Consider the following 27,656-nt stretch of genomic DNA (forward strand, 5'->3'; position numbering starts at 1 on the left):
CTCCCCTCTAGAGTTCCCTTCCTTGTCCTCTCCCCCCTCCCTTATCGTTTTATTTCTTCTGCATTTAGAAGACTTACACTCTTCTAGATATATATGTATTGTTCCCTCTTAAACCCATTCCTGATAAAAGTATGTTACCAGAACTACCAGCCCTCCTCCCCCATCTAATTCCTCTGCTTTGATTCTTCCTCTTGTACCTCATTTGTATAAAATAATTGCTCTTTTTAGCTTTTCTAAATGGTTTTACTTTTTTTAAAGTCATATCATACTCAGGTCTACCCAGTCTTTTTTATGAACTGCCCAATTACTAATGACAACATTAAACATACGTTTTACATTTTACATATATAAAAGGTAAACAGTGTGTCCTCATTGAATCCCTTGTAATCAGTCTTTGGTATGTACCTTATGTTTCTCTTGGCTCTTGTATGTCAGATATTCTATTAAGTTCAGGGTTTTTTTTTTTTTAACAAAGTCCTGAAAGTCTGACAATTGATCAGATGTCCTTTTTTTCATTCAGGATTATGCTTAACTTTAGTAGGTTCTTTAAAATTTCTTAAATATTTTTGGCTGTAACCCCAGTTCTTTTGTTCTTTAATATATGGTGTTCCAAGACCTATGGTTCTTTAGTGTCACTGCTGCTAGGTATTGTGTGATTCTAATTGTGGCACCATCATATTTAAATTTTTTTTCTTGTTGCTCTTCATATTTTATCCTTGAGCTGCGGGGTTCAGAATTTGACTACAATATTCCTATGAATTTTCCTCATAGGATCTCTTTCAAGTGGCAATGGATTTTTCTATTTCTGCTTTACCTTATTTTTTTAGTGCTTCAGAACAATTTTCTTTAATTATTTCTTATTGTATCAAGATTCTTTTTCTGATCATAGCTTCCAGGTAGTATGATTATTCTTATATTTTCTCTCCTTGATCTGTTCTCCAGATCAGTTATTTTTCTTAGAAGATGTTTCACTTTTCTGTTTTTTCATTCTTTATTATTTTTTTCATTTCTTGATCTCTTATAACTTCACTAGCTTTGCCTTTCCCAATTCTCATTTTTGAGGTGCCATTTTCTTCCTTAAGATTCTGCATCTCCTTTTCTAATTGGTTGACTTTCTTTCCATAATCTCCTTGTTTTTCTTGGATTATTCTTATTTGTTTATTTATTTTTTAGTTTTTACTCAAACTCTCTCATTTGATTTTCAAAGTCTTTTTAAAGTTCTTCTATAAATTCTTTTTAGGCAGGTGATGTTACTCATTGGGGTAGAAGGGGGTTTCTTTGCTTCAGTATCCTCCTCTGAAGACAAGCCCTAGTCTTCTCTATTCCCATAATAACTTTCTGTGGTTGAATTCTTTCTCCTTTGCCTGTGCATTTTTTTGTACTAATAGCTTAATTTTTGTAATCACCTCTGGTTCTGGGATGTGGGGGATGGTACCTTTGGGCCCAGATCTTCAATTCCCCCCTCAAAGCCAAACCTCCAGCTTCCTATAAGAGTCCACAGCCAGGGGCGTTCTACTCCACTGCTTCTGCATTCACCAAGTGTGTGCTGGTTCCTTCTTGCCCTTGCTGCTCTCTGCAGCACAGCCAGATCTGATGTTTCTTGTTAACAGAAGTTCCCTTGATCTTCCCAAGCTCAGAAGCCCAGCTCCCCTCACTGTCACAGAGGTAAAAGTTCCAGTGGCTGGGGCTGAGGAAGCCTCCCAACTCAGCTAATCCCAGGGCTTAATATATTAATATATTAATATATTATAGCCACTGGCTATTAACAGGAGGGACCCTTAGCCTGGTTCACAGGGGTCAAACCTTGGATTGTCCCAGGAGGATCCCTGTTGTGCCCCTATTCTTTATTTCTATAACCTCCCCTCCTCCACTTTGCTTAACCTGAAGGGCTATTTTCTTTCTTTTGTGGGGGAAAGACTTGAGAGCTTGAAATTTTCTGACCTTCTCTGCCATCTTCCCAGAATCCTCTCCCATTTCAATATTTTGTTAATCTATATGCTACAGGATGATATTGGGACACTTTTTTGCGGGGAGAATATTGTTTAGAAGTAATTTGGAAAATGCAGAAATACTCTCCTATTAATATGCATTGCTTGTTGCGCAGGAGAGTCATCCTTTCTGTGTACCTTCGCTCCCACCTCTAATTTTATTTTACCGCTGTGCGTATCGCGTTTTCAAAATAAAGTTAGCGCCTACTTTTCCGGGTTATTCCAGTCTGAGGAACTAAAAATGACATGAAGTTTCCGATTGTGTATTATAAAAATAACCAATACTCAGTCGTTTCAGTTAAAATGTTTCACACATTTTGAAGTGTAGATTTAGTATTCCCATGTATTTGAGGCAGCACAGTTATTGGTAGATGGAGTACTGGGCTTAGAATCAGGAAAATCTGTATTCTTTTCCCCCTCTTGATCCTTACTAGCTGTGAGAACTTGGGTGAATCATTTTATCGCATGTATTTTTGACAGCAACTAAGATTTATTGATCTGGGAATGGCTGACCACACATGTGCACAGTAATAGCAATATTGTGGGATGATCAATTATGAATGGCTTAGCTTTTCTCAGTAATTCAGTTATCCAAGACGGTTTCAAAGAACTTATGGATGAAAAATGTTATCCACCTCCAGAGAAAGAACTGATGGAGTCTGAATGCAGATTGAAGCATAATTTTTTTACTTTTTTTTTTTAGTTTAGTTTTTTTGGTCTGTTTTCTTTCACAGCATGTCTAATATGCAAGTATGTTTTATATGATTGCACATGTATAACCTATATCAAATTGCTTGCCTTCTCATTAAGGGGTGAGGGCATGGAGGGTGGGAGAGAATTTGTAACTCAAAATTTTTTAAAAAATGAATGTTAAAATTGTTTTTACATGTAATTGGAAAAAAGTAAAATATTTGGCAAAAATGACTTATTGATCTACTCATCAGTAGGTTGTTGACCTTGCATAGGTCCTCTCTCCCTATCTCTTCCCCCCTCCCCCCCAATTAAGGGATGTATCAGATAAAGGGTCTAAATCAAAAAGTTAATTTTAGTGTTATAGAACAGTATACAATGTGAGTTGGATTAAAGGAATGTTCGTGATGTTGTTCAAAGGAAAATATAATTTTCTTATCACATACATTATTTAGAAAGAATGTACTGTCTTGTTAGATTTTGATTATGGAAAATTCAGAGATAGTGCAATAGAGAATTCAAAATTATATGAAGTAAAAACTAAATAGCAGCAATGTCACCTTTGCTTTCTTAGTGACTTACATATCCTACTTCTATATGATGCCAAAATACTAGTTATTTTAAAAATTGTATTGCTTTTTTTATCTGCCAAGAAAAATGATTAGTTTGATCTCCCCCCTCTACTCCCATAATGGTCATTCTTTTTTTTTTTTTTGGAGGAGGGAGGGAAGGGGAATTGGGGTTAGGTGACTTGCCCAAGGTCACATGGCTAGTAAGTGTGTCAAGTGTCCGAGGCTGGATTTGAACTCAGGTCCTTCTGACTCCAGGGCTGGTGCTGTATTCACTGCGTCACCTAGCCACCTAACAATTAATTAATGGTAATTGTTTTGAAAATAGTGCCACCTGAATTAACTAGTGCTTGGTTTGTCATCGTAGACCGATTGTTATTTAATTTTACAGTGTGGTAATAAAGTTTTGCTTTCAAACAGTGCAATGGAGAGAGGGCTAAAGAAGAAGCAGCTTCACATTTTAATAAGCTCTTTGAAGTTCTGGATGAGAAGAAATCTTCTATTATCAAAGCAATTGATGTTTCAAAGAAATTAAGATTAGACAAGTTCCAGACCCAAATGGAAGAATATCAGGGACTTTTGGAAAATAATGGGCTTGTAGGATATGCTCAAGAAGTGCTTAAAGAAACAGATCAGTCTTGCTTTGTTCAAACAGCAAAACAACTCCACCTCAGGTATCATTTTTGCATTTAACTTTAAAAACTTTTTATGAAGTTTCAAAGTTAAGTGTTTCCTTCAACTTTAGCAATGACAAATTTTATGATGTTGAAAAAGCAAGTCATTTAATCTCTGCCAGCCTTAATTTCCTCATCCATAAGATAGGCATGATACTTTTCCTTCCTCTTTCATAGTTATGTTTACATATTTTTAAAATGTTGTACACCTAATTTTAATTGTTCAGAGGTTGAAAGGGGAACTTTCTTAACAAAGATCCTAAGCAAAAAATGTAGTTAGCTTTTGAAACATTTTGATGTTAAATTATTTCTCTACATTTATGTAGAATCCAAAAAGCTACCGAGTCTTTGAAGACCTTCAGGCCAGCAGCTCAGACATCTTTTGAAGATTATGTCGTTGATGCATCTAAACAAGAAGAGCTTCTTGGAGAATTAGCTTTTTTCTCTAATGGTAAGTTTTAACATAGATACTAATATCTGTCTTCTAGCCTTAACTCTCATACATGCAAAGAAGCCAAAATCATCCCTCAAATGATCAAGAAACCACTCAATTATAGAATTTCCCTGTTGGAAAGTATTTCTGATACTTTCTGGACCCATCCATCCCTGAACAAGAATCTCCTTTACACCGTACAAAACAAAGTATCTTTTGCTGGAGGGCTTATTCTTTTTTTTTTTTGAAGGGGGGAAGGCAAGGCAGTTGGAATTAAGTGACTTGCCCAAGGTCACACAGCTAGTAAGTGTTAAGTGTCTGAGGCTGGATTTGAACTCAGGTCCTCCTGATTCCAGGGCCAGTGCTTTATTCACTGTGCCACCTAGCCACCCCTGGAGGGCTTATTCTTAACTGCAACCTGGCTTCCAACTTCATCCTCCCTCCAAAGTTACTATCAATCTCTTGGTTGCTGAATTCAGTGCCCTGTTCTTATTGCTTTTTCGTTTTGACTTCTCTGTAGCCTTTGGCACTGTCATTCACCCTCTCCCTTGATATTCTCTTATCTCTAGGTTTTCATGACTCCACTCTGTCCTGGTTCTCCTCCTACCTATCAGACCCTCCTTAATGTAGGTATCCCATAGGGATCTATCCTGGGCCTTCGTCTCTGTCTCTGCCGCTTCACTTGGTGATCTCATTTGCTTCCAGAGATTCCACTTTCATCTTTATGAGTATGATTCTCAGATTCATTTGTCTAGCCCTAACCTCTCTACTGACCTCCAGACTCACATCTCCAACTGACTGTTAGACATGTCCGATAGACATCTTCAATTCAGCATGTATGAAACTAAATTCATTATCTTTTTCCCTGAACCAGGAGTGGGGAGCCTGGGGCCTTGAGGTCCTCAAATGTGTCCCTTTGACTGAACCCAAACTTCACAGAGCAAATCCCCTTAATAAAAGGGCTTGTTCTGTAAAACTTGGACTCAGTCAAAAGGCTGTGTCCAAGGACCTAGAAGGTCTTAGGTTCCCCACCCCTGCCCTAAACCCTTCCTCTTTCCAGATTTCCCTGTTACTATTGAAGTCACCACCCCGCTCCGAGTCCTCCTGGTGCCCACCTAGGTTTCATCTTGGACTCCTTAATCTTGCCATTTATATCCAATGAATTGTTGAGTCCTTTGTAACAACTCTAGTATATTCCCACTTCTCTTCTTGGCACTGCCGCCTTCCTGGTGAAGACCCTCATTGCCTCATGCCTGGACTATTTGTAGTAGTCTGCTGGTTGGTCTCCCTCCCCCAAGGCTCTTTCCATTCTCCACTCAGTTGTCAAAGTGATCTTCCTAAGGCATAGTTCCCACTGTATCATCCCCCATTTGATAAAATCTGCTGGTTTTCTTGTCACTCTTAGTATGAAATATGAAATCCTTTGGTGTTCAGAATGCTTCATAATCAGGCCCCTTTGTACTTTTCTATTCTTCTGAAAACTTATACATCACCATATACTCTGGGATACAGTGACTTTGTCTTCCTTGCTGGTCTTTGAACAAGACTGTCTGTCTTCTGACTCTGGATATTTTTACTGGCTGTTTCTCATGCCTGGAATGCTTTCCCTCCTCATCTCTTCCTTTTGGCTTCCCTAGCTTTCTTCAAGTCCCGAAAAATCCCACCTTTTACAGGAAGCCTTTTCCAAGCCCTCTTGGGGGCTTCTCTCTGTTGATTATTTCTAGTTCTAACAGCTTGTTCATACATAGCTGTTTACATGTTGTATTCACCATTGGACAGTGAGCTCCTTGAGAATAGGGACTATTTTTTATCTTTCTGTTTATATCCAGAGCCTAGCACAGTGCCTGGCTCATAGTTGACAATTAGATATTTATTGACTGACCTCACCTTTGGTCTTAGAAGCCTCTCCTCCCCCCCCCCCCAAAAGTTAACAGCAGAATCTCATCTGTTATCCATACTGAGAATTCTTCAGAGAAAGAAAAGGCTTTGAGGTCCTGTCATGAATCAACTTGGCTACATGGTTTTCCTACATATGTGCTACACTACCATCAAATTCAGGTTTGCTCTTTCTGCTCCCGTCACAAGAACTCTGCATGTGTGTTTGGAGAAGAATATACCTCAGATATTTTGGGGGAAATGCTGTATAACTATTGTTTTTGCTATGCCATTTGAATAAATATCTTTTCTAAAGAGCTAGCTGAGGCTACTGGCTGATTATTAATGGGAAGCACAGCATTGTGGGCATGTGAGCTCCAGTGTTAGGAGTAAGTCACCCACAGGATTCTTGAATTTTGTCTTATAAACTTGAATTTCTCAGCTTTTTTAAAATGTTGCATTTGTTTTCTGTAGTATGTAGCTTAGTGGATAGTCATAGGGAGTTTTAGCACTGCCCTTTTCAGTTCAAAGTCATTTTGATTGAATTTGCTCTTGGTGAATATTCTTAACAGCCCCTGTTGGCTGGAATTCTGTGATAGCCAAAGCATAATCCAAAGCTCTTTACCTAAATCCTTTTGACATAAAAAAGCCACTGTCACAGACTTGAAACATTAATCAAAAGTTATGAAGTTGAGTACCATAGGGGTGGAGATGATCATACTATTCAAAGTCTTAGGTATATTGGGTGTATTCCTGTATGTATGCATGTATATGTATGTATACTCTCATGTATTATGTATGTATGTGTGTATACATACATATAATATGTACATTAAAATTAATTGAGGATACAGGCCTCAATTGTCTTAAGATTCATTTTACCCATCACACCCCGATTCTAAATCTTGACAGATAACTGTTAATTGAACTTCACTGCCATTTAAGTATAATGTAGTATTTATTGTTAATAAGACATGACACTACTCTTATATTCTAAGCTATTTTTAATATACTTAAGCAGAAATACTTGTTTTCTAGAGAAAAAACTTAGTTCGGATGCTTTCTAGTTAAGGAGTTATGTGTTAATTTCCATAGAATTTCAGCTAAGACTGTAATGCCATGCACAGAAGCTTTCCAGAAGAACTGCTACTGTGAACAGCTTTTTTTAAGGTTCTGATTACTCAGTATAGTGATCACTGTATTCCATAACAAAAGCAAAACATCCATGGGATATCAAGGTACAGCATAATTCAAAATACAGCATTCACCATATTTCAACTTATCACAGAAAATCACAATGTAATATTCACAACATAGTCTCAAAGTAAAATAGTCACTCTTAAGTTAATTCAGTCAGTCACAAAATAGTCACTCTTAAGTTAATTCAGTCACTTATCAGTAGTATTAAAGTACATAGTCAAAGTCTTCCACTCTTGGGGCAAAGTCTTGATTAACTCAATCAGTCACTAATCAGTAACAATAGTCAAAGTACTCAAAGCACAAATCAGTCACTTATTCAGCAAAGTCTTACTAAGTATCATACACAAAACCCTCCACCCTTTAGGTCACTAGTAAACTATAATTCCATGATTACTCAGTACCCAAGGAGAGGTCTTTTCTTCATCTTTACTTGGGGTCTGTTCTCAGATTCCCTGGATCCCCTTCCATGGTCCCATATTCTACCTGGATTCAACAGACCGTCACCTGGGTTCAATGGCAGACAGCTCCCAGTTCCTTGACCAGCTCCCTGGGCAGTTCCTGCTCCACACTGGTGTTCACAGGGTCTGGTCTTTGTCAGCTCCTTCACCATTTCTGCTCCAAGGAATTCAAGGCTCAACCAAGCCACAAACAAAGTCTAAGCATCCTGGTCATGCTTCAGTCACCTGGGCTCCTGGCTCCTGGGCTCCTGACTCTGGGCTCTGGGCTCCTGGGATCCTGTTCAGAAGAAGCTCCACCACCACAAGTTTTCAGGAAATTCTGTCTCAGTTCTCCATTCTTCTGTAGCTGTTCTACCACCAGATCTTAGTTTCGAGAAATTCGGATTGTGCCTCTCTGGGGCTTTTCTTATATAGACAGCATTACCTACTTCACTTCCTTCAGCTAACTTCCTGTTAAAGTCAGTAACAAGGGGCAGGAGTTCATACCTTCTGTTTCCCCAATCAGAGGCTTGATCAGTTATTAAGTGTTAAGTACCTGCTACTTTTTCCAACACAAAAGGGATCTTCAAATTCAAAATTACATTACCATTAAAAATACACATAGACATTTTAAAAGCTCATTACTGCTAAGAAAAATATTTTCAGTAGTACATGAGAAAAATCACAATTTATTTTACATAACATGTAAGCCTTCTACGAGTTTCCTAAACTATTTAGTAGTTTTTTTTTCTTTCTCACCCTAGACAAAAATCTTTAGTAAGATAAAGCTTATCTTTTGTATAGTAATGTTCAACATATTTAAGCATCCTTGTATTTGCTATATGTAAAGCTAATATCTCTGGTATAGACTGTATGACTTCTAGTTCAGAATTGGGAAGTACATTTCACTGTCATTTTATTGTTCTTCCTCCACCTTTTTTATTCATAGGCACTATTTATAATTGAGCAATATGGCAAAAGTTTCTTTTGTACAGAGGTTCAGGGCCTCTAGGACACAAACAGGAAGTCTAACTGTCCATCTAGCCATATCATGCTTCCCTTACAGTCCTCATCCCCATTGGATTACTTCATGGTTTGAAAATATATGGGCCACTTCCTATGCAGCTTCTGATATCACGGAAAACTATCTTGTATATACTTTTTTTTAACCTTTAGAGAAATAGAAAAGGTTGAGGAGCAAGAGAAGGAATAGTGTAGGGGGAAAAGAGAACAGAAAGAAAAAAACCAAGATTATAAAGAAGCTTGTTTTCTATTTATTTTTTGTTACTTGCACCTTTCTTCCTATTTTCTTTCATTGTAGCCATTAATTTTCGAACAGCTTTAGCAAGAAGTACTTTGACAAAACTATGTGTCAGATAACATAAAGGGATGGAGTGTGTTAAGTGGAGAACGCATCTTTAAAGGTCATTAACACATTTATTTTACTGAAGGAACTGAGACTAAGGGAGTAGAGTGATTTGCTTTCTGGATAATAGCTAATTACGGGCAGAGTCCAGATAATAACTCAGAACTTTGCACTCACAGTCTCTTATTTACTCTTTGCCTTCTATCATGTGGCCTCACCATTATCTCATACTTTGCCCCTGGATCCCATAGTGTTTGCTTTTTAATTATTCTGCATTTAAACACTGAAAAGGAAAAATGTAGTATTTCCATATAAGCAGTGGAATGGAAAAGGTGATTGTATATGAATCTGTGGAATCTCTTATATGTGACCTTTTTTTTAAAAAAACATTCAGCCTATTACTTTTAAAATTGTCCTCATTGTTAAACTTTTGAACTTTTCACTTCTCTTCTGTACATTTCCTTTAAATACCTTAATGGTTTTTTTTTGGGAAGGGGATTATTACTAACCCCACCTTCCCAAATTTCCTACCCCCACTTAAAAAAAATGAGGTACCCTTATAACAAATAAGCATAATTACATAAAACTAATCTGTAATTAGTTGTGTTTGCATCTTGAATCCACCTTTGTCAGTAGGTAAGTAACCTGTTTTACTATTGTTGGTCCCCTGAAAATGTAAGTGTTCTCTGAATTGCTTAGCATTCTTAAATCTTAAAAAAAAAAGGTTTTTTTTTTTAACAGTATTATTACTATATTATTTGTTTACCTGGTTCTGTTCACTTTATTCTGTATTGGTTCTTACAAAGCTTCCTAGGTTTTCTGAAACTATACCTTTTATTATTTAGATTTTTAAACTTTTTTAAGCAATCGGGGTTAAGTAACTTGCTCAAGGTTACATGGCCAGTTATTTCTGGGTGTGGTGCTGAGTGTCTGAGCCCAGATTTGATCCAGGTCATCCCGACACTGGAGCCAGTGCTCTTACTCGCTGAGCCACCTGGCCGCCCCTATGCAATTGGGGTTAAGTAACTTGCTCAAGGTTACATGGCCAGGTGTTTCTGGGTGGGTGCTAAGTGTCTGAGCCTGGGATTCGATCTCCAGGTCGTCCTGACAACTGGAGCCGGTGCTCTTACTTGCTGTGCTACCTGGCCGCCCCACCTTTCATTATTTCTTATGGCATAACAATAATAATAATATATCCATATGCCATAGCTTGTTTATCCATTCCCCAACTGATAGTAATTCCTTTTAAGTTCTTTGTTATGACAAAAAGATTTCCTATAAATATTTTTGTACATATAAGATCTTTTCCTCTTTTATTGATATTGTTGGGGGTATAAGTGGTATTGCTGGGGCAAAGGGTATACATAGATTAGGCATTTTGGGAATGGTGTCAGATTGCTTTACAGGGTGGCTGGACCAATTTATAACTCCATCAGTAAGTACATAAATGCCTGTTTTTCCTCTGTTCCTCCAACATTTGCAATTTTTTTCCTTTTGTTATTTCCATATCTTTACCAATCTCATAAGTGGGAGGTAAAACCTCAGAGTTGATGTAATTTGAATTTCTCTTAATTACTTATTTGGTGCATCTTTTCATATGTGTGTTGCTTGGATTTCTCTTCCTATGAAAACTGCCTGTTTATATACTTTGACCATTTTTCTGTTGGGGAATGACTGTTGTTACATATTTGAATGAACTCTCTATATATTAAATACCATATTTTTTCAGAGAAATTTGCTGTGAAGATATTTTCCCAGTTAACTTTTTTCCCTTCTAATTTTCCCTTACTGATTTTGTTGCTTCAAAGAATTTTGAATGTTATATAAGAAAAATTATTCATTTTATCTTCTATGAATTTTTATCTCTTGTTTGGTCATGAATTCTTTATAATTACTAATAGCATTTTCTTTATTGCTTTTTAAATTTTATATGATGACCTTTTATGTATTATGTAATGTATTCATTTGGAGATTATATTGGTCTAAGACATTGGTTTGTACTTCATTTCATTCAAGTTGCTTTCCAAATTCCCAAAATGTTTTTGCTGAATAATGAGTCCTAGTAACTGGGCTCTTTGGCTTTGTTGAAAAATATGCTACTGTGTTCATTTGCTTTCTAGCAAATTAACTGTGTAGCTGATGTGTTTGATTGATGAACTCTCTATTTTTTAACCAGTACAAATGATTTCTATTTTGTAGTACAGTCTGATATATGGTACCATTAGTACCACCCTTTCCTTTCCACTCTTTTCCTTTGAAGTACTTGAAGACATTTAATTTTCCCAGATGATTTTTTTTCTAGTTCTTTAAGTCCTTTGGTAGTTTGATTGGCATGGCCCTGAATAAATGAATTAATTTAGGCAGTATTTTCATTTTCATTATATTGGTTTGTCCAAACCATAAGCGATCTTTTATATACAACTTTTCTAAAATTTTATTCTGGTCCTTAACTCCTTTCTTATTTACATTTTTATTACACTTGTCTAGGTGGTATTTTAAGAAGTCCTATCTTTATCATTATTAATTTATCCACTTTTCCTTTAAGTAGTTAGATGCTATGCCATTTGGTGCTAATATTAATTTATTGTCTATGGTGCCTTTAAGCATCATATAGTTTTAATCTCTTTTAATCAAGTATTTTTGCTGTTGTATAAGATCATGATTGGTATTTTTACTTTTTTCTTCAATTTTCTTGAAACATCATAGTTTTAGTTGTAGTCTCTTAATATTTGTAGGAATCTTTCTGTTTAAACAGCATATTGTTGGATTCTGCTTTCTAATTTATTCTGCTTTCCTCCTCCCTTTTATAGATGAATTCATCCTATTCATGTTCATGGTTTTGATAGTTAATAATATGTTTCCTTCTATCCTACTCTCTCATTTATAGCTCTCTTTGACCCCCCCCCATACCTCAGTAGCAATCTATAATTAATATGCACTGCTTCTATTTTTACTGCCTTTTTTCTGTTTCCATTCCCCATTCCCCAATCACAGGTTCTTACTTTTTCTTTCTTTCCTTTTAATCCCCACTTCATACACTTCAAGGTTGAGTGTATTCATCTCCCTTTTGTTTGGTTCAGATAAAAGTGAAGTTCATGTGATTCCTGCTCTCCTGCCCCCAGTAGTCTTCTCTCTTACTGTGATTATTTGAGGTTAAGTTTTATACCCTTTCCACCATAGTTGAGTCTTTTCCCCTTCATTTTTCTCCTTTTTAGATGATTAATATATTTTTTAAAAATCTCAGACTCACTTTATATCTCCTCCTGTGATCCTTAAAGATATTAGGATTCTGAGGGGAAATTTGTTTCTCTTATAAATAATTCAACATTATATAGTCCCTTCAAATATTTTTATGTTTGTCTTCACCTTCTTTTTGTATTTCAGAATTTCTGTTCAGCTCTAGTCTCCATTAGGAATGCTTTGGAAGCCCTCTATTTCATTAAAGGGTTATTTTCTCCTGTAGTATTATACTCAGTTTTGATTGATTGATTGCTCTTTTATGTCATACCAGAATTTTTCTTTCCAAGAATTAAATTCAAGATATCAAGTCAAAAAAAGAAAAAAAAAGTACTATAAATATAACATCAATATTTCCTCTGTTGAAAGTACATATTGATTTTTATGTTTCCTGATTAAAATGATTTTTTAAAGAAGTTAAATTCATTGAAACAGTTTATTTGACCAAAAATATACTTCATTATTCATACACAACCCCACCTATAAAGTATATGCTTCCAGTTTATCAGTTATTAATAGAAAAAAAGGATACATCCTTCAACTTTGGTAGCAAAGTATTAACAGATTGTAATTTTTTTGAAAAGTGAGTTACTTTTTCATGTTTATTTTGTTTATCTTTCTTAAAAGCCCAAGTTAAAATTTTTTTCTAAGTATGTTTATCTTAAATTGAAACTTGAAATACTTTTAATTTTTATTTAAGAAGAAAATGAATGGAAATTATGTAATTGTTGTTAAAACTTTTATTTTGAATTTATACATTCCACTGAGTCTATTTTCATTTTTCAAAAGTCAGTTCCCCAAGGTTTGGTCTTTGACTTGATTAAAGAAACAATACACAAATTAAAAACTATCTCTAATCAAAGATTTTCTTTCAACCTATGGAAAAATGAAGTAGATGGTATTTAGAAATTATTTTATGCATATTATTATAGGCATAGTATATAGTCTTCAACCTCTCATTTCCCAGATATTCCTTTCATTTCATTTTTTATTCTTTTAATTGTAGTGATAAATATACATATTTGTTTTCTCCCATATCAAAAACTAAAACAGTTTTTAATGATAAAACCAGAAACCATGGAGAGCATGTCAGTATAATTGCTTTTGAAAAAAAAAAATCCTGAGTCCAAAATGTATGTATTTAATATTGCTTTCTATTTCATTCTAGGTGTAGATATACCAGAAATCAATGAAGAACAGAGCAAAATATATAATAAAACCTTGATATGCTGGCAACATCCTGAAAAGAAGAATAAAGCTGATAGTTATATTCTTGAATATCGAAAGATTAGCAGAGAAGAAGAAATGTTAACCTGGAATGAGACAGAGGTCTATAATACCAGTAAAGTAATTTCTGATCTTGAAAGTAACAGTAGCTATGCCTTCAGAGTGAGAGGATATAAAGGTTCTGTCTGTAGCCCTTGCAGCAGAGAAGTGATTCTCCATACTCCTCCAGCTCCAGGTATTATGAAGTTTCAATCAAAGAAACACAGAATTGAAAAGGGTCTTGATAAATAATCTAATTACAAATTCTCCCACTAGTTAAGATTTATCTGAAACCATTCTAGTGTGATATCTCATTTTTTTGTATAGTAGACTGATGTACAGTTGACAAAATAGCCCACAGTCTAAATGTATCAACATTTTTGTTTGAGAACTCCATGTGGAATTGAGGAATGAAACTAGATGTTTGAAGATAGCTATTGACTTAGATAAAAAAAGACATAAATCCTTTCTTAATAATGAAAAAAAATTTTTTTCCTGCTTTTTGGAGGGGGTAATGCAGGGCAATTGGGGTTAAGTGATTTGCCCAAGGTCACATGGCTAGTAAGTTTTAAGTGTCTGAGGCCAAATTTGAACTCAGGTCCTCCTGATTCTAGGACTGGTGCTCTGTTCACTGTACCACCTTTACTTAAATGAGTTTTTATGTTCTTAAAAGTACCCTGTTTCTGTGATTTATTGGTAAACCTAAAGAAAATTTATTAACCTTGGTTATCAGAACCACCATTTGGGTATTCAAATGGTATTTCTCATTTTTTTTCATTTGTCTCATATCTTGAATAGGTAGATTTACTAATTTATTGTCATGTAAGGTAGAATAGTATCCTTGTCTATGCTTTAGGAATTTATATTAACTACTTGTTTTTCCCTTTCCCCTCCTCAAACTTGGGTTTCTTAGAATTGACAGCCTAGGGTCACCAAAAAGGTCAGATACCTTATTTCAGTGTCTTATAAAACAACAACCAACTTTACTGTGCTACTTATATTTTGCCTCACTTTTTCCTGTTGTTTTTTTTTAATGATAATCATTGCACATATGCAATCATGTAAAACATTTTCCACATTAGCCATGTTCCAAAAAAAAAAAAAAGCTTCAATCTCTGTACTCTGAGTTCATCAGTTCTGTATCTAGAAGTGAATTGCATTTTATATCATGAGTCCTCTGGAGTTGTGGTGGATCATTGTATTGAGTATAGTTACTCAATCTTTCACAGTTGATTTTCCTTGCCATATTGCTATTACCGCGTAGCTTGTTCTTCTGGTTTTGCTCACTTCACTTTGCATCAATTCATATGGATTTTCCCAGATTTTTCTGAAACCGTTCGCTTTTTTTAACAGTTCTTAGTGTAGGATAGTATTCCATCACAGTCAAAGAACATAATTTATTCAGCTGTTCTCCAGTTGATATGCATCCCCTAAGATTCTGGTTCTTTGTGACAACAAAAGGAGCTGCTATAAATATTTTTGCACATATGTGTTCTTTCCTTTTCTTTTCATCTACCTAGTTGCAATATGCACAGTTTTATAATCCTCTGGGTATAATTCTAAATTGTTCTCCATAATGGTCATTAGACTAATTCACAACTCCATCAACGATGCATGGGCACACCTGTTTTTCCTACATCTCGTCCAGCATTTGTCATTTCTGATAGGTGTGAGGTAGTACTGCAGAGTTGTTTTAATTTGCTTTCTCTAATTATTAATAATGTAGAGCATTCTTTTCATATGACTGTTGTTACTTTGGTTTCCTCCTCAGAAAATTATATTTTCATATCCTTTGACCATTTATCAATTGGAAACTGCTCGTGTTTTTATACATTTAGCTTTGTATATTTTATACATTTAGCTCTATATATTTGAGAAATGAGATATCAGAGAAACTTGCTGCAGATCTTTCCCCAAGTTTCCTACTTTTCTTCTTGTTTTAGCTTCATTGGTTTTGTTTGTGCAAAAACTTTTAAATTTTATGTAATCAAAATTACCCATTTTAGTTTCTCTGAATCTTGTTTCTTGTTTGGGCATGAACTCTTTCCCTATCCATAGATCTGGCAGGTAATTTTTTCACTCCCCTGATTTGCTTATGATATCACCCTTTATGTATAAATCATGTGCCCATTTTGACCTTATCTTGATATATTGTGTGAGATATTGGTCTATGCATAGTTTCTGCCAGACTGGTTTCCAGTTTTCCCTGAAATTTTTGTCAAATAATGAATTTTTGCTCTGATTGCTGGGTTCTTTGAGTTTATCAAGCACTAGATTATTGTATTTATTTGTTTCTGTATATTGTGTACCTGATCTATTCCATTGATCAAATCATTCTATTTATTATCCAGTACCAAATTTTTTTGATGATTACTGCTTTGTAGTGTAGTTTGAGATCCGGTACTGTAAGGCCTCCTTCCTTTACTTTGTTTTTTCATCTATTCTCTTGCTATTTGACCTTTTGTTTCTCTAGATGAATTTTGCTATTATTTTTTCTAGCTCTATAAAATAATTCTTTGATAGTTTGGTTGCTATGGTACTGAATAAGTAAATTTGAGTAATATTGGCCTTTTTATTATATTGGCATGAACAATTAATATTTCTCCAAGTATTTAGAGTATTTATTTGTTTAAATAGTGTTTTGTAGTTGTGTTTATATGATTCCACTGTGTGTATTGGTAAGTGGATTTCCAAGTATTTTATACTCTCTACAGTTATCTTAAATGGAATTTGTCCCTTTTCCTTTTGGGTTAAACATGGTGATGATTGTGTGGGTTTATTTTAACAACTTTGCTAAAGTTGCTAGTTGTTTCAGGTAGTTTTTAGTTGACTACCTAGGGGTCTCCAGATATGCCATTATATCGTCTTCTAAGAGTAGTAGTTTTTTCCCTTGTCACCTGTCCTTATTCCTTAATTTTTTGTCTTGCTTTTTTCAAGACCCTTAATCTAGTTTTCAGATTGCTTATATCTCAGTTTCTACCAGCATCGAATCCTTTTCACAAACATCATAACGGATAGCTGGAAGGATTTTGTCTTACACATTTTTGAAAATTTTCCTTTGTTTTTTGAGATATTTTCATCAAGGGATATATGATCAATTATGATCAATGTAACCATGGTTTGGGGTCTTGGGGATATGAAGAAAACATTTACAGCTCCTAAATCTTTAGAATACAAATTACATATTTTAAAAGGGAAACTTTTTGCAGCATTGTATTGCTCTAACTCTCCCATTATGAGTTAGATGTTGATCATAGTGATCATCTTGTTTTGAAGGTAGTTATAGAACTGTGAATGGAAGTTGCCCAAAGTCTCTTCAAAACTGAAATTAACAAGATTTTGGTTTCACTCAAAGCCAGATCTTCTGTTTTTTAGATGACTAGGGCAGTACATATATATATATATATATATATATTTTTTTTTTTTAATTATTATTATTTTTTTGCCTTTTGGAGGGCAGTTGGGGTTAAGTAATTTGCCCAAGGTTACACGGCTAGCTTTTTGTGTGTGTTCAGTGTCTGAGGCTGGAACCAAACTGGGTCCTCCTGATTCCAGGGCCGGCTCTTTACTCACTGTGCCATCTAGCCGCCCCTAGAACATAGTATTTTTTGTGGCATTTTTTTAGAGAGCATTAAGTCTTTTAAAATGTATTTTAAAACATATTTTCAATTGTCATCACAAGTGGTTTCAGCTACCCTCCTTCACATAGTTTTGTGCTGTTGGTGTACAAAGAGGTTGAAATATAATTTAATTTTATACTTTATTAGATGACTATGAATTTTGAACAGTAAAATCTATTTAGAATTTTGCTCAAATTGATATATTACAATTTTGAAATGTTAATAGGCTTCAAGCTAATTTTAGGTGTTTGTTTTTAAGTTTTTAGTTTTCTCTTTGATGAAAAATGTGGATATAACAAGGAACATCTGTTGCTGAATCTAAAGAGAGACCGTGTGGACAGTAGAGCTGGATTTTCTCTCCTGCTTGCTGCTGAGCGTGTCCAAGTGGGTTGTTACACAAGCCTGGATTATATTATCGGAGACACTGGAATCACCAAAGGAAAACACTTTTGGGCCTTACGTGTGGAACCATATTCATACATGGTCAAAGTGGGAGTTGCTTCAAAGGATAAACTACAAGAATGGCTCCATAATCCTCGTGACATAAGTAGCCCAAGGTAGATTCTTCTTTACTTTCTTAGAACATGGTCATTTTGGGTCAATTTAAGATTTATTGCACTTCATTGTGGGTCTAAAAACGGATTAGATTCTGTACCTTCATTTATAGAGCTTATCTATGTTATTATTGTGTTGTTACTATATATGTTACTTATTGGATGAGATACCACTGCATTATTGGTCTCTAGTTGCCTTACCTCAGGGCAGCTAAGTGGTACAGTGTATAAAATGCCTGGCCTGGAGTCAGGAAGACTCACCTTCCAGGTTTCAGATCTGGCCTTAGGCACTTAATAGCTATGTGACCCTGAGCAAGTCACTTAATCCAGTTTGCCTCGGTTTTCCTTGTCTATAAAATGACTTGGAAGAAATGGCAGATCACTTCAGTATTTTTTCAAGAAAACCCCAAATGGGGTTATGACATGACTGAACAACAAGTTGCCTCATAACTCATTGTAGTAAAGTATACTTTCCTGTGGTGAATAGAACTTTAAAAAAAACCTTCCCTTTAATATGATTTTATATAATAGTGCTGAAATGGACATGTGATCAAAGCTAAGATTTCCCTTCTATTCCTAAATCTGTTAAATCTCCTCAGAAACAAGGTGACAAGTGTCATTTACTCATTTGTAATTGTAGTTACATTGTATGAAGATCAGATATAGCCCTTGTGCATCATGTAGATACAACCCCCCAAAAAAGGAATTCTGACTCTGGGAATTCACAGAGGTTTGTTTAGACCAGAGTGTGATATTTGAATGTGTATGCAAAAATATCCTAGGTCTTATGATATAGATAAAATTGTTTGTTATAAGTTGTGTATTACAGTTATTTTCTTATTTTAGATATGAGCAAGACAGTGGTGATGACAGTGGAAGTGAAGACACCTGCTTTGACACAGCACAGCCCTTTACCTTAGTTACTGTAGGCATGAAAAAATTTTTTGTTCCCAAGTCACCTACTTCTTCCAGTAAACCTGAAAACAGAGTTCTTCCTATGCCAACATGTATAGGAATTTTCCTCGACTACGATAAAGGCAAAGTTGGGTTCTATGATGCGGATCACATGAAATGCCTTTATGAGCGCCAGGTGGACTGCTCAGGTACAATGTATCCTGCATTTGCATTAATGGGAAGTGGAGGAATTCAGCTTGAAGAACCTGTCACAGCAAAGTATCTGGAATACCAAAATGACATGTAATACAAAGATCTACTGATGCTGCTTAGGATGAGAAATGTGAGCAAAAGAATGCCTTAGCATGAACAGTCATAACTAGTTACAAGTCTCCTAAGTGCTTTCGCCCTGCTTGTTTTGTGTGTACGTGTGTTTTCCTTAAAAATACAGAAAAAACCAAAATAGTTTTTTCTTCCATCTTAATTATTCTGCATTTCTTTGTGATGGAGTTAAGGGCATTTTTTCTTTAAGTTACTACTGAACTAGTTGATTAGCAACAGAATTTTCTTTGATGAGTGTCTTTGTGAGTTGGAAATTTGTAATTTGTCAGCTAGCAATTTTTATCTAAATTTTTTATTCAGAAGCGATCTCATTTTCTGGAATACTTATGTTTGTTTTTCCTATTTTAAATCATGTCTGTGTCCCCTAAGAAAGATTATTTTAAAAATAATTTATGGAGAGAAGCGAGTGGTAAAGAGTGGTCTCTTGTATTTGTTTTTATTAGGAAAATAAAATTTATAGACAAATAATGAACAAGGAGAATAAAAATGATGGTAACATACTCAAATAGGAAATATTAATTTTAAAATGTTTTCTAAGCTATTAATAATATATGATGATAGTGTGCTTACTATGCCTGATTTTTTTTTTGAAAACCAAATTCTCTACATTACATATAAAATAATAATATTTTAAAGACTTTTCTTACCCTTGGAAACAGAAATTGTTTCCTAAACACTCTCACGTATGGAACTGTAATAAACTTGGTTTCTTATTAGGCATATTAAAATTAATTCAAAGATGGATGTTTTCAGTTTGCGTAGTCCTTCAGAGTAATTTAAAATAGCTCCAATTTATGTTCTCCTTTAGGCAAACACTGTAAACTTGAGGGAAGAGGTTGAATTTGTCTTCAGTAAATAGTTTTAGGAAATCTTAGTTCCAAGTGCACTGATATTTAAATGAAATATTTGCTCTTTTTCTCTTATATTTTGAGTATTTAATTTCATTTAGTAGGCCTATTACATTTGTTTTTAGTGGTTTGTGTTTGAAAGATTCCTGCACAAGTGCTTTTTAAGAGTAAAAGCTTTTTAAAGGATTAAAAATATCCTAAAACATGAAGAATAGTTGATGTTCTAATTGTTTGGCATTTTCTGTGTTGTGACTTGTGGATAATAAACCTTTTGCAAAGTAAGCAAGTAGAAGCAAATGTTTGGAATCGCAACTAAATATAGTATATTTGCTGTATCGATGCACTTTTATTAATAGGTGTGGGAAATTAATTGTAAGTGGAATGTATAGACCGCAAAACTGTAGTATCCCTGAACTTCATGTTGAATCTTAAAGGCTATGTCTACATTATTATATAGAGATGATACAGATAGAGGGACGGGACCTTTGATTTCTTTGATATAGGAAACGCCTAGGTAAGAAAGCCCCCTTGACCAGTGTAAGTGGGTACCTCCCCTGCAACTTACTGTCTTAAGAGAGTTAGATGTCTAGAGCACTGAGAAGTTAAGTGATTTGCCCAGAGTCACATAGCCAAAAAAGAGTCAGAGTCAGGAATTGAACCCAGTTTTTCTTGGTTTCAAAGACTGGCTCTTTATCTGCTATGCCATGCTGCCTGTCCCTTTTATTATATGGTTTCTATAAATAATTGTTGCTTCTTTATTAAGATTAGGTAATTATGGATGCTGAAGTCTTGTCCTTTGATTGAGATGGATGACATTACAATGCTTTTTTTGCTCATTTAATAAAATAATTCCTTAGCTTATTACTCTTGCCAATTTTAAACTGAAAAATCAGGTTAATGTGTTTTTAAAAATATAATTTATTGTTCAATTGGAGTATGCTCTGGCCTGGAAGAAATTCAGTATTCAGTAGCATTTGCTTATTTTTGTCTGATAATAGCACTTTATAACTTGGACTAAGCTTAAAAAAAATATATGGTGGTATATGGATTGTTGTACAATAAAACTGCTAAAGTATCATGTGTTGATGATTACAGATCGAAAATCTCAAACCTTTGTAAGAGTGTAAATCCTGTAGATATTCTTAAATTTAGAGCTTTTGACCAAAGTAGGAAAGTTTTATTTGAAACTGTATAGCTGTAAGTAACATTGTTCATTTGATTTTTAGAAAAAAAGTAAAAATGAGAATCAGCAAAGTTTGTTTATTTGCAATTTTAAATTCTGAGAATTTTTTAAAATTAGTTTGAAAGTTTTATACTAGATGGAAATAACTATTCATTGAACATTAGTCTCTGAAATATATTAAATTAATCAGAAGATATTCCACACATGAGTTGAGTATGGATTGGTACAAATCTATCACTGCATTAAAAAAATGATTTCTGGTATATAGTCTAGAGCAAGGCAAGAAACATTTATTAAACTCTTGGTAGGTGCCAAGCCTTTAGAGCAGGAATAATGAACCTTTTTGAGTGTCATTTCGGTAGACGAGTGATATCTCTACACCCCTTTTCAGAAGGTTTTTAAACAATTCAAGGAAATGCTAAATTTCAAGAGGTCAGTGAAAATATCCAAGTTTATGACCTTAGAAATCTATCTAAGATGTCAGTGGACTCTAGGTTAAGAAACCCTGCTCTAAAGGTTCATTTCTGTGCTTGTCTTTGATATGGCTACTTCTAATGTTACAGGAAATCAAAACACTTATATAAAACTTCTTTATTTTCTTTGAAGACTTTCTCATGAAACCAAGCATTGCTATGTAGTTTGTACAGAGAGGCAGCAGGAATAGTAGCAAGAGCCCTGGACTGGGTACTAGAATTCTAACTTCCTAGTGATCTTGGGTGAGGTACTAACTTCTTTGAACTGTTATCTGATGTATAAAAATAAAGGGTTTGGATGAGATGGTGTCTTAAAGACATTTCTGTTTCTAACATTCTATGATTCTTCTCTCTGCATCCTTCCCCCTACTCTATCAAACCTTTCCTGTTACCTTTTCCCCTTTTAGGATAACACCCATCTAAGCAAGTTATCCCTCAGTAAGCCTGCGGATCACATCCTAGGAGGATTGAGGAGCACAGGAAGATTAATGTTATTGTTTAAAGACTGGGCTTTAGGTTACATATAGGAAAAAGATGGAGATGATCATAAAAAAATACAAATAGAAGAAACTTTAGAGGTCAATCCAGCCTAGCCATACCTGAACCAGAGTCCCATCATCAGCAAGTAGTCTTATTTATGATATGATATGATGTGATGGAAGACCCCCAGTGATGGGCAACTGATTCCCAAGGTACAATTCATTACATTTTTACTCCTTTCTAAGTGTTAGTTCTTCATTATATTGAATCGAAGGTTGCCTTCAACTCTTCGGCCTTGTTTCAACTTCTGTGGTAAAACATATCTATCTAATCGCACCGGCTCCAGTGTCAGGATGACCTGGATCAAATCCGGGCTCAGATACTCAGCACCACACCCAGAAATAATAACTGGCCGTGTAACCTTGAGCAAGTTACTTAACCCCAATTGCTTTAAAAAAAAAAATCTAATCAGGGGTGGCTAGGTGGTGCAGTGAATAGAGCACCAGCCCTGGAGTCAGGAGGACCCGAGTTCAAATCTGACCTCAGACACTTGACACACTTACTAGCCATATGACTTTGGGCAAGTCACTTAACCCCAATTGCCCTCCAAAAAAAAGCAAAAAACCCCAAAACATATCTAATCTTTTTTTGATGTTACAGCACTTCAAATATTTAAAGGCATCAAGTAGTCTTGTTTCCCCAAGTTTCATATAGACAAAATACATAAGTTTCTTTAGGTGATGCTCTTATGGCATGACTTTGAGTCTACTCACCATCATAGATGCACTTGGGATTGTTTTCTAAAATGATATTGAACTGTTTAACAGTGTTAAGGACTTTAGTGGCAAAAATTATGTTTTCTGGGTCTTCTGTAGTTGTGTCAGTATCTCTTGCGGGAACAGTCACCAGGCTGCTTCTCCACAGTTTGCTTCTCAGGATGATGGCTGGGGACACTGAACTTGAAGTTGTCATATCTAAGTTCTTAGTTTTAAGGTCTTGGGCTTTCTCCATGTGGGTGTGAGAAGAGGTGGTGATCAAGATAGTGGTGATGACGGTGGCGATTTGGCCTTCCTGGCACATGCTGTCTTGTGTCTCCCCCTAAGAGTACCCGCCTGCCCTGGGAGCGGCAGCTGCTACTTGGTGGGGATGGTTATCCCCTTCTCCCCAGGAGCTACTTACCTTGATGCTAGTGGCTGTGAGGGCAGGGATGAAGGTAGGACTAGGGTGGGGGTAGGAGAAGAGGGTGCTGTTACTCTGGGGGCTCTTGTGCTTAGTTGTCTCTTGGAGGCAGAATTGGTGAGCAGTCGTTGCTAGCGGTGGGAAGGAACATGGGCTCCTCCACAATGATTTCTCCCCTCAGTGATAGCAATGGGAGATGGGCAAGAAGTAGGTCTGATGTTTTGGGAGGCATTACTATTTCAAAGGCTCTATCAGGATCCAAGGGAAAATGGTGATCAAGGTGGTGATGGTAGCTTGACCTGCCTGGCATATCTCATCTCTTTCTTCACCAATGTCCCTTGTCATTTATTTTTATTTTCTTTAAATACAAGTAATTTAACATTTTATACTCAAATTATATAAGTTTTTTTTTACTTTATTTTAGTATGTAATTTAAAAATCCTGATCTAAACTTAATTTCTATCAAAATGCTTTCCATTTTTTCCCCCTAGAAGCTCTCACTCTAGTCAAAAAGTTCACTTTTTGGGATAAGGCTTCAAAAAGATCTGATGTGTAGAGAGAGATTTCATCAAAGTCCGGAATGTCATCAGTGTAAGGGAAGGAGTAAGAGTTTCTTTTTGCAGTAGGCCCAGAAAATAATCACAAAGTATAAAGAATGTTTTAAATAATTTTCCTCTTTGTTGTTCAGTCAATTTAGTCATGCCTGATTCTTTGTGACCTTGTGGAGCATACTACCCATGGGGTTTTCTGGGCAAAGAAACGAATGATTTGCCATTTTCTTCTCCAGTGGATTAAGGTGAGCTTCTGAAGTTAAATGACTTGTCCTGAGTCACACAGCCAGTAAGTGACTAAGGCTAAATTCGAACTCAGGTGTCTCTGACTCTGAGCCTGTCACTGTTATCCACTGAACCATCTGGCTGCCCCATAGTTTTCCCCCATAGTTCTTCAATAACTATGGGAATAAGTACTTAAATCAACTTGAGAGTACATGCCTTAGCCATTGGATGAAGGCATCTTATATCCTTTCAGAAATCTTTTGTAATTGGTTGAATCAGTCACACCTGGGCTTATATGTGAACCCTCCATCCAGCATGGAAGTTTCCAGGCATTGAAGACAGATGCTATGATTGGTATTCAAGGGCAGAGGTGACTTTCCTTCCCTTATCAGGCTTATTATTGGAATAGAAGAAAATGCATTTAGCTTGGAGCAGATACACACACACACTCCCCCCCCCCCTTCCCTCCGATAGACATGAATGTGAGGAGAGTCCCTAAAGGACTTCAAGGAGTTTGATCTCTCAGAAGTTGAGGAAAGTACTGGTTATGCACTAAAGAAAGAAACAGGTCTTAGGAGTCCCTCTGAGTGGCTTTTCCAGTACAAATGCTACAATCAAAGGGAGATGCGAAGGACTTTCAAAAAAAGACTTCCAGGCCTTGCAGTACCAGGAATTGTGAGTTCCCGTTTACATTACTTGTGTTCTACATTTGTGCCTTACTACCATTATACTCTAAATTTATGCCTATATTCCTTCTAGTCAGCTCTATATTTATTTGTGATAGAGTTTACCTCCAGTATGTGGGGAGAGCTGCTTTCATGTTGTCTCCCTGTTAGACTGAATTCTTCAAGGTCAGGGTCTATCTTTTGTCTTTCTTTTTTTATCTCTGGGATTTAGCACAGTTCTTGGCACAGAGTAGGCACTTAATAAATCTTTATTGATTGAATAAACAGATTAGCAAGGTAGAATTAGAAACAACGGAACTCAATAACCCATTGTTGACGAAATGGGGAAAATATAAACTATGAAAGAACTCCCTATTTGATAAAAACTGCCGGAAAAAATGGCAAGAATTTGGCACAAATTAGGCTTAGAGCAAGACCTTATGCTACATTACACAATAATTCAAAATGACTATGTGACGTTGACAGTAAAGATCATATATCTTTCACAGCTCTGAGTAGAACTCTTAACCAAACAAGAGAGACAATTACAAAAGATAAAAATAAGTAACTGATTGCATGAAAATAAAAAGCTTCTGCACACATACACACAAAATGTACCTAGGGTAAGAAAGGAAGTGGTTATATGGAGAAAAAAAAATCAGATTTTCTGATAGAGCATGGAAATCCAAGATAAATAATCAATTAGTACAAAGATGCAAGACACAAAATCATTCCCTAGTAGTCAAATGATCTATGATATGACAAACTTGTCAAAAGAATTGTAGACTACTAACAACCATATGAAAGAATGCTCCAAATGATTAATGAGAGAAATACAAATCAGGCAACTCTGAAATTTCACCTCATACCCAACTAATTGTTAAAGATGACAAATGATGGAATAGTCTATGTTGGAACAGAGTAAGCATTCTACAACACTGTTGGTAGAACTGTGAATTAGTATAATCATTTTAGAAAATTGGAATTATGTAAATAAAATTACTAAAATGTCCATACCCTTTGATTCAGATATTCCAGTATAAGTCTTAGGCTTACCCCAAGAATGTTATTGATAAGAAATTCCCCAAATATACAAAAATATTTATAGCATCACTTTTTGTGATAGTAAAGAAGATTCCTATTGGGGAATGGCTAAACAAATTGTCATACACGAATGTAATGAAATATTACTGTGGTATAAGATATGACAAATATTTTAACGAATATAGATAGGCCTGGAAAGATTTACTTGAACTGATGCAGAGTGAAGTAAGTAGAACCAAGAAAACAGTGTAGGCAATGTCTATAACAACGTAAGCAAAAACCTACAAAATAATCAAAAAGTATATGTTGCAAATTTACAAAGAACAAGTAGACTCTAAAGAAGATCATCTCTTGCAGATTTGGGAGGTCCACAGGTATGGTACATTGCATACTTTTATGCAATTTTTTTAGATTTTTAAAGATATATTGCTGACTTTTGCTGATTTTTCTTTATTTTTTCTTTTAAAACATTACTTGTTATAATAGATAACTCTCTGGGAGGAAAAGAGAGAAGGATACTAGAGGAAATTGTGGTGATGTAAAAAAATAAACATTTTATTAAAGAAAAGGAAATATAAGGCAAGGTTCTGTTATGGGGGGGGGGTTGGGGGAAGTACAGTAGCATAAAGGAAAGATGAAAAAGTTTGGAAAAGTAACTGTACTGAATAGGTTAGTGAATAGATAAGAGAGTTGTAAAAGAATTGCCTTGTGCAGTTAGGGCCCAGTCGAGATTATGTAGCATGGATTTGTAGTGGACCCAGCCAGCATAATATAGTGATTTTCTCCAACTTTGTTCAACAGCATGGGAATAAGAACAAAGATAGTAAATGGTAAAAGTAATACAAGGTTAAGACTTGGCAAGGCATGATCTACTTGTGAGTAGAGGATAGTGTAGAATTGACTGGTTCACTAAGGGATCAAGATGGGATAGGAGGAAAGTGTATCTATTGAAGATCATGGTATTTGGACACTTAAACTGGCTACTTTGCAAGGCTCATACAAGTTCATTTACTCAATTACCCTTAGATGATGAGACCACTGATGATGTCTGATACTTAATAACCATACAGCTCAGACTCCCTCAGAAGTAATTTAAATTCTAGTGGTCAAACTGGTGACTAACAATGGCTAATCTGTTTGTCCTTTCTTTTATTATTAGCCTTTCAATACAGTAGTGCCTTTCTTCTAAAATTGTGGGGGGGAGGGGCAGGAAGGATCAAAATGTGAAAACTCAAATGAAAAAGATAGGACATGATTACTTACATCAGAGGTGTCAACCTCATAATCCCCAAGATTCCCTAGTTCAGAAAAATACTTGAAGTTTAACAAAATCTTTTTTTAAAAAATGCAATGCAACATAGATAAATTTAATTTGTGATTTTGTAAGTCAATATATGGCTTCAGGAATCTGTTTCTATTTGAGTTTGACACCACTGATACATCACAAAATAATTCCAAATTTTGTTGTATTCATACACGTTGCCACTAAATTCTTTAACTTATCAGATATACTTAAAAAAATAATGTGGTTGGGGCAGCTAGGTGGTGAATAGAGCACTGGCCCTGGAGTCAGGAGAACCTGAGTTCAAATCCAGCCTAAGACACTTGGAGCACTTACTAGCTATGTGACCTTGGGCAAGTCACTTAATCCAAATTGCCTTGCCTTCCCTCCTCCAGAAAACAAAAACCAAAAAAAAAAAAATACGGTTTATATAAATTAAATTTGAAGGTTATTTTCCCAGAAAATATCTATAGTCCATAGATTTGTAGTTTATAATAGATCTTCATTTAAAAAAAAAATCATGTACTTTTTCATTGTTCACTCCATTGGTTATAGTCTTTCTTTACAACCTGACTAATGTT

The 27,656-nt window shown here is 35.4% G+C and overlaps 1 protein-coding gene across 3 annotated transcripts in view; it reads left to right on the forward strand.

Moving 5' to 3' along the window:
• TRIM36 (tripartite motif containing 36) overlaps positions 1-27,242 on the forward strand; it is a 69,231-nt gene extending 41,989 nt beyond the window's left edge. For all 3 annotated transcript variants that reach the window (XM_069088185.1, XM_069088186.1, XM_069088187.1), the window contains 5 exons: positions 3,668-3,921; positions 4,248-4,372; positions 13,638-13,931; positions 17,615-17,912; positions 18,756-27,242. In XM_069088185.1, coding sequence (XP_068944286.1) covers positions 3,668-3,921; positions 4,248-4,372; positions 13,638-13,931; positions 17,615-17,912; positions 18,756-19,110 — 1,326 coding nt within the window. In that variant the 3' untranslated portion in view covers positions 19,111-27,242. The remainder of the gene's footprint in view (positions 1-3,667; positions 3,922-4,247; positions 4,373-13,637; positions 13,932-17,614; positions 17,913-18,755) is intronic.
• Positions 27,243-27,656: the final 414 nt, after the last annotated feature.

Source organism: Petaurus breviceps, unplaced genomic scaffold (genome assembly GCF_028583685.1).
Source record: "Petaurus breviceps papuanus isolate PSGF00001 unplaced genomic scaffold, PetGlider_PUasm1.0 184, whole genome shotgun sequence".
Taxonomy (NCBI): Eukaryota; Metazoa; Chordata; class Mammalia; order Diprotodontia; family Petauridae; genus Petaurus; species Petaurus breviceps.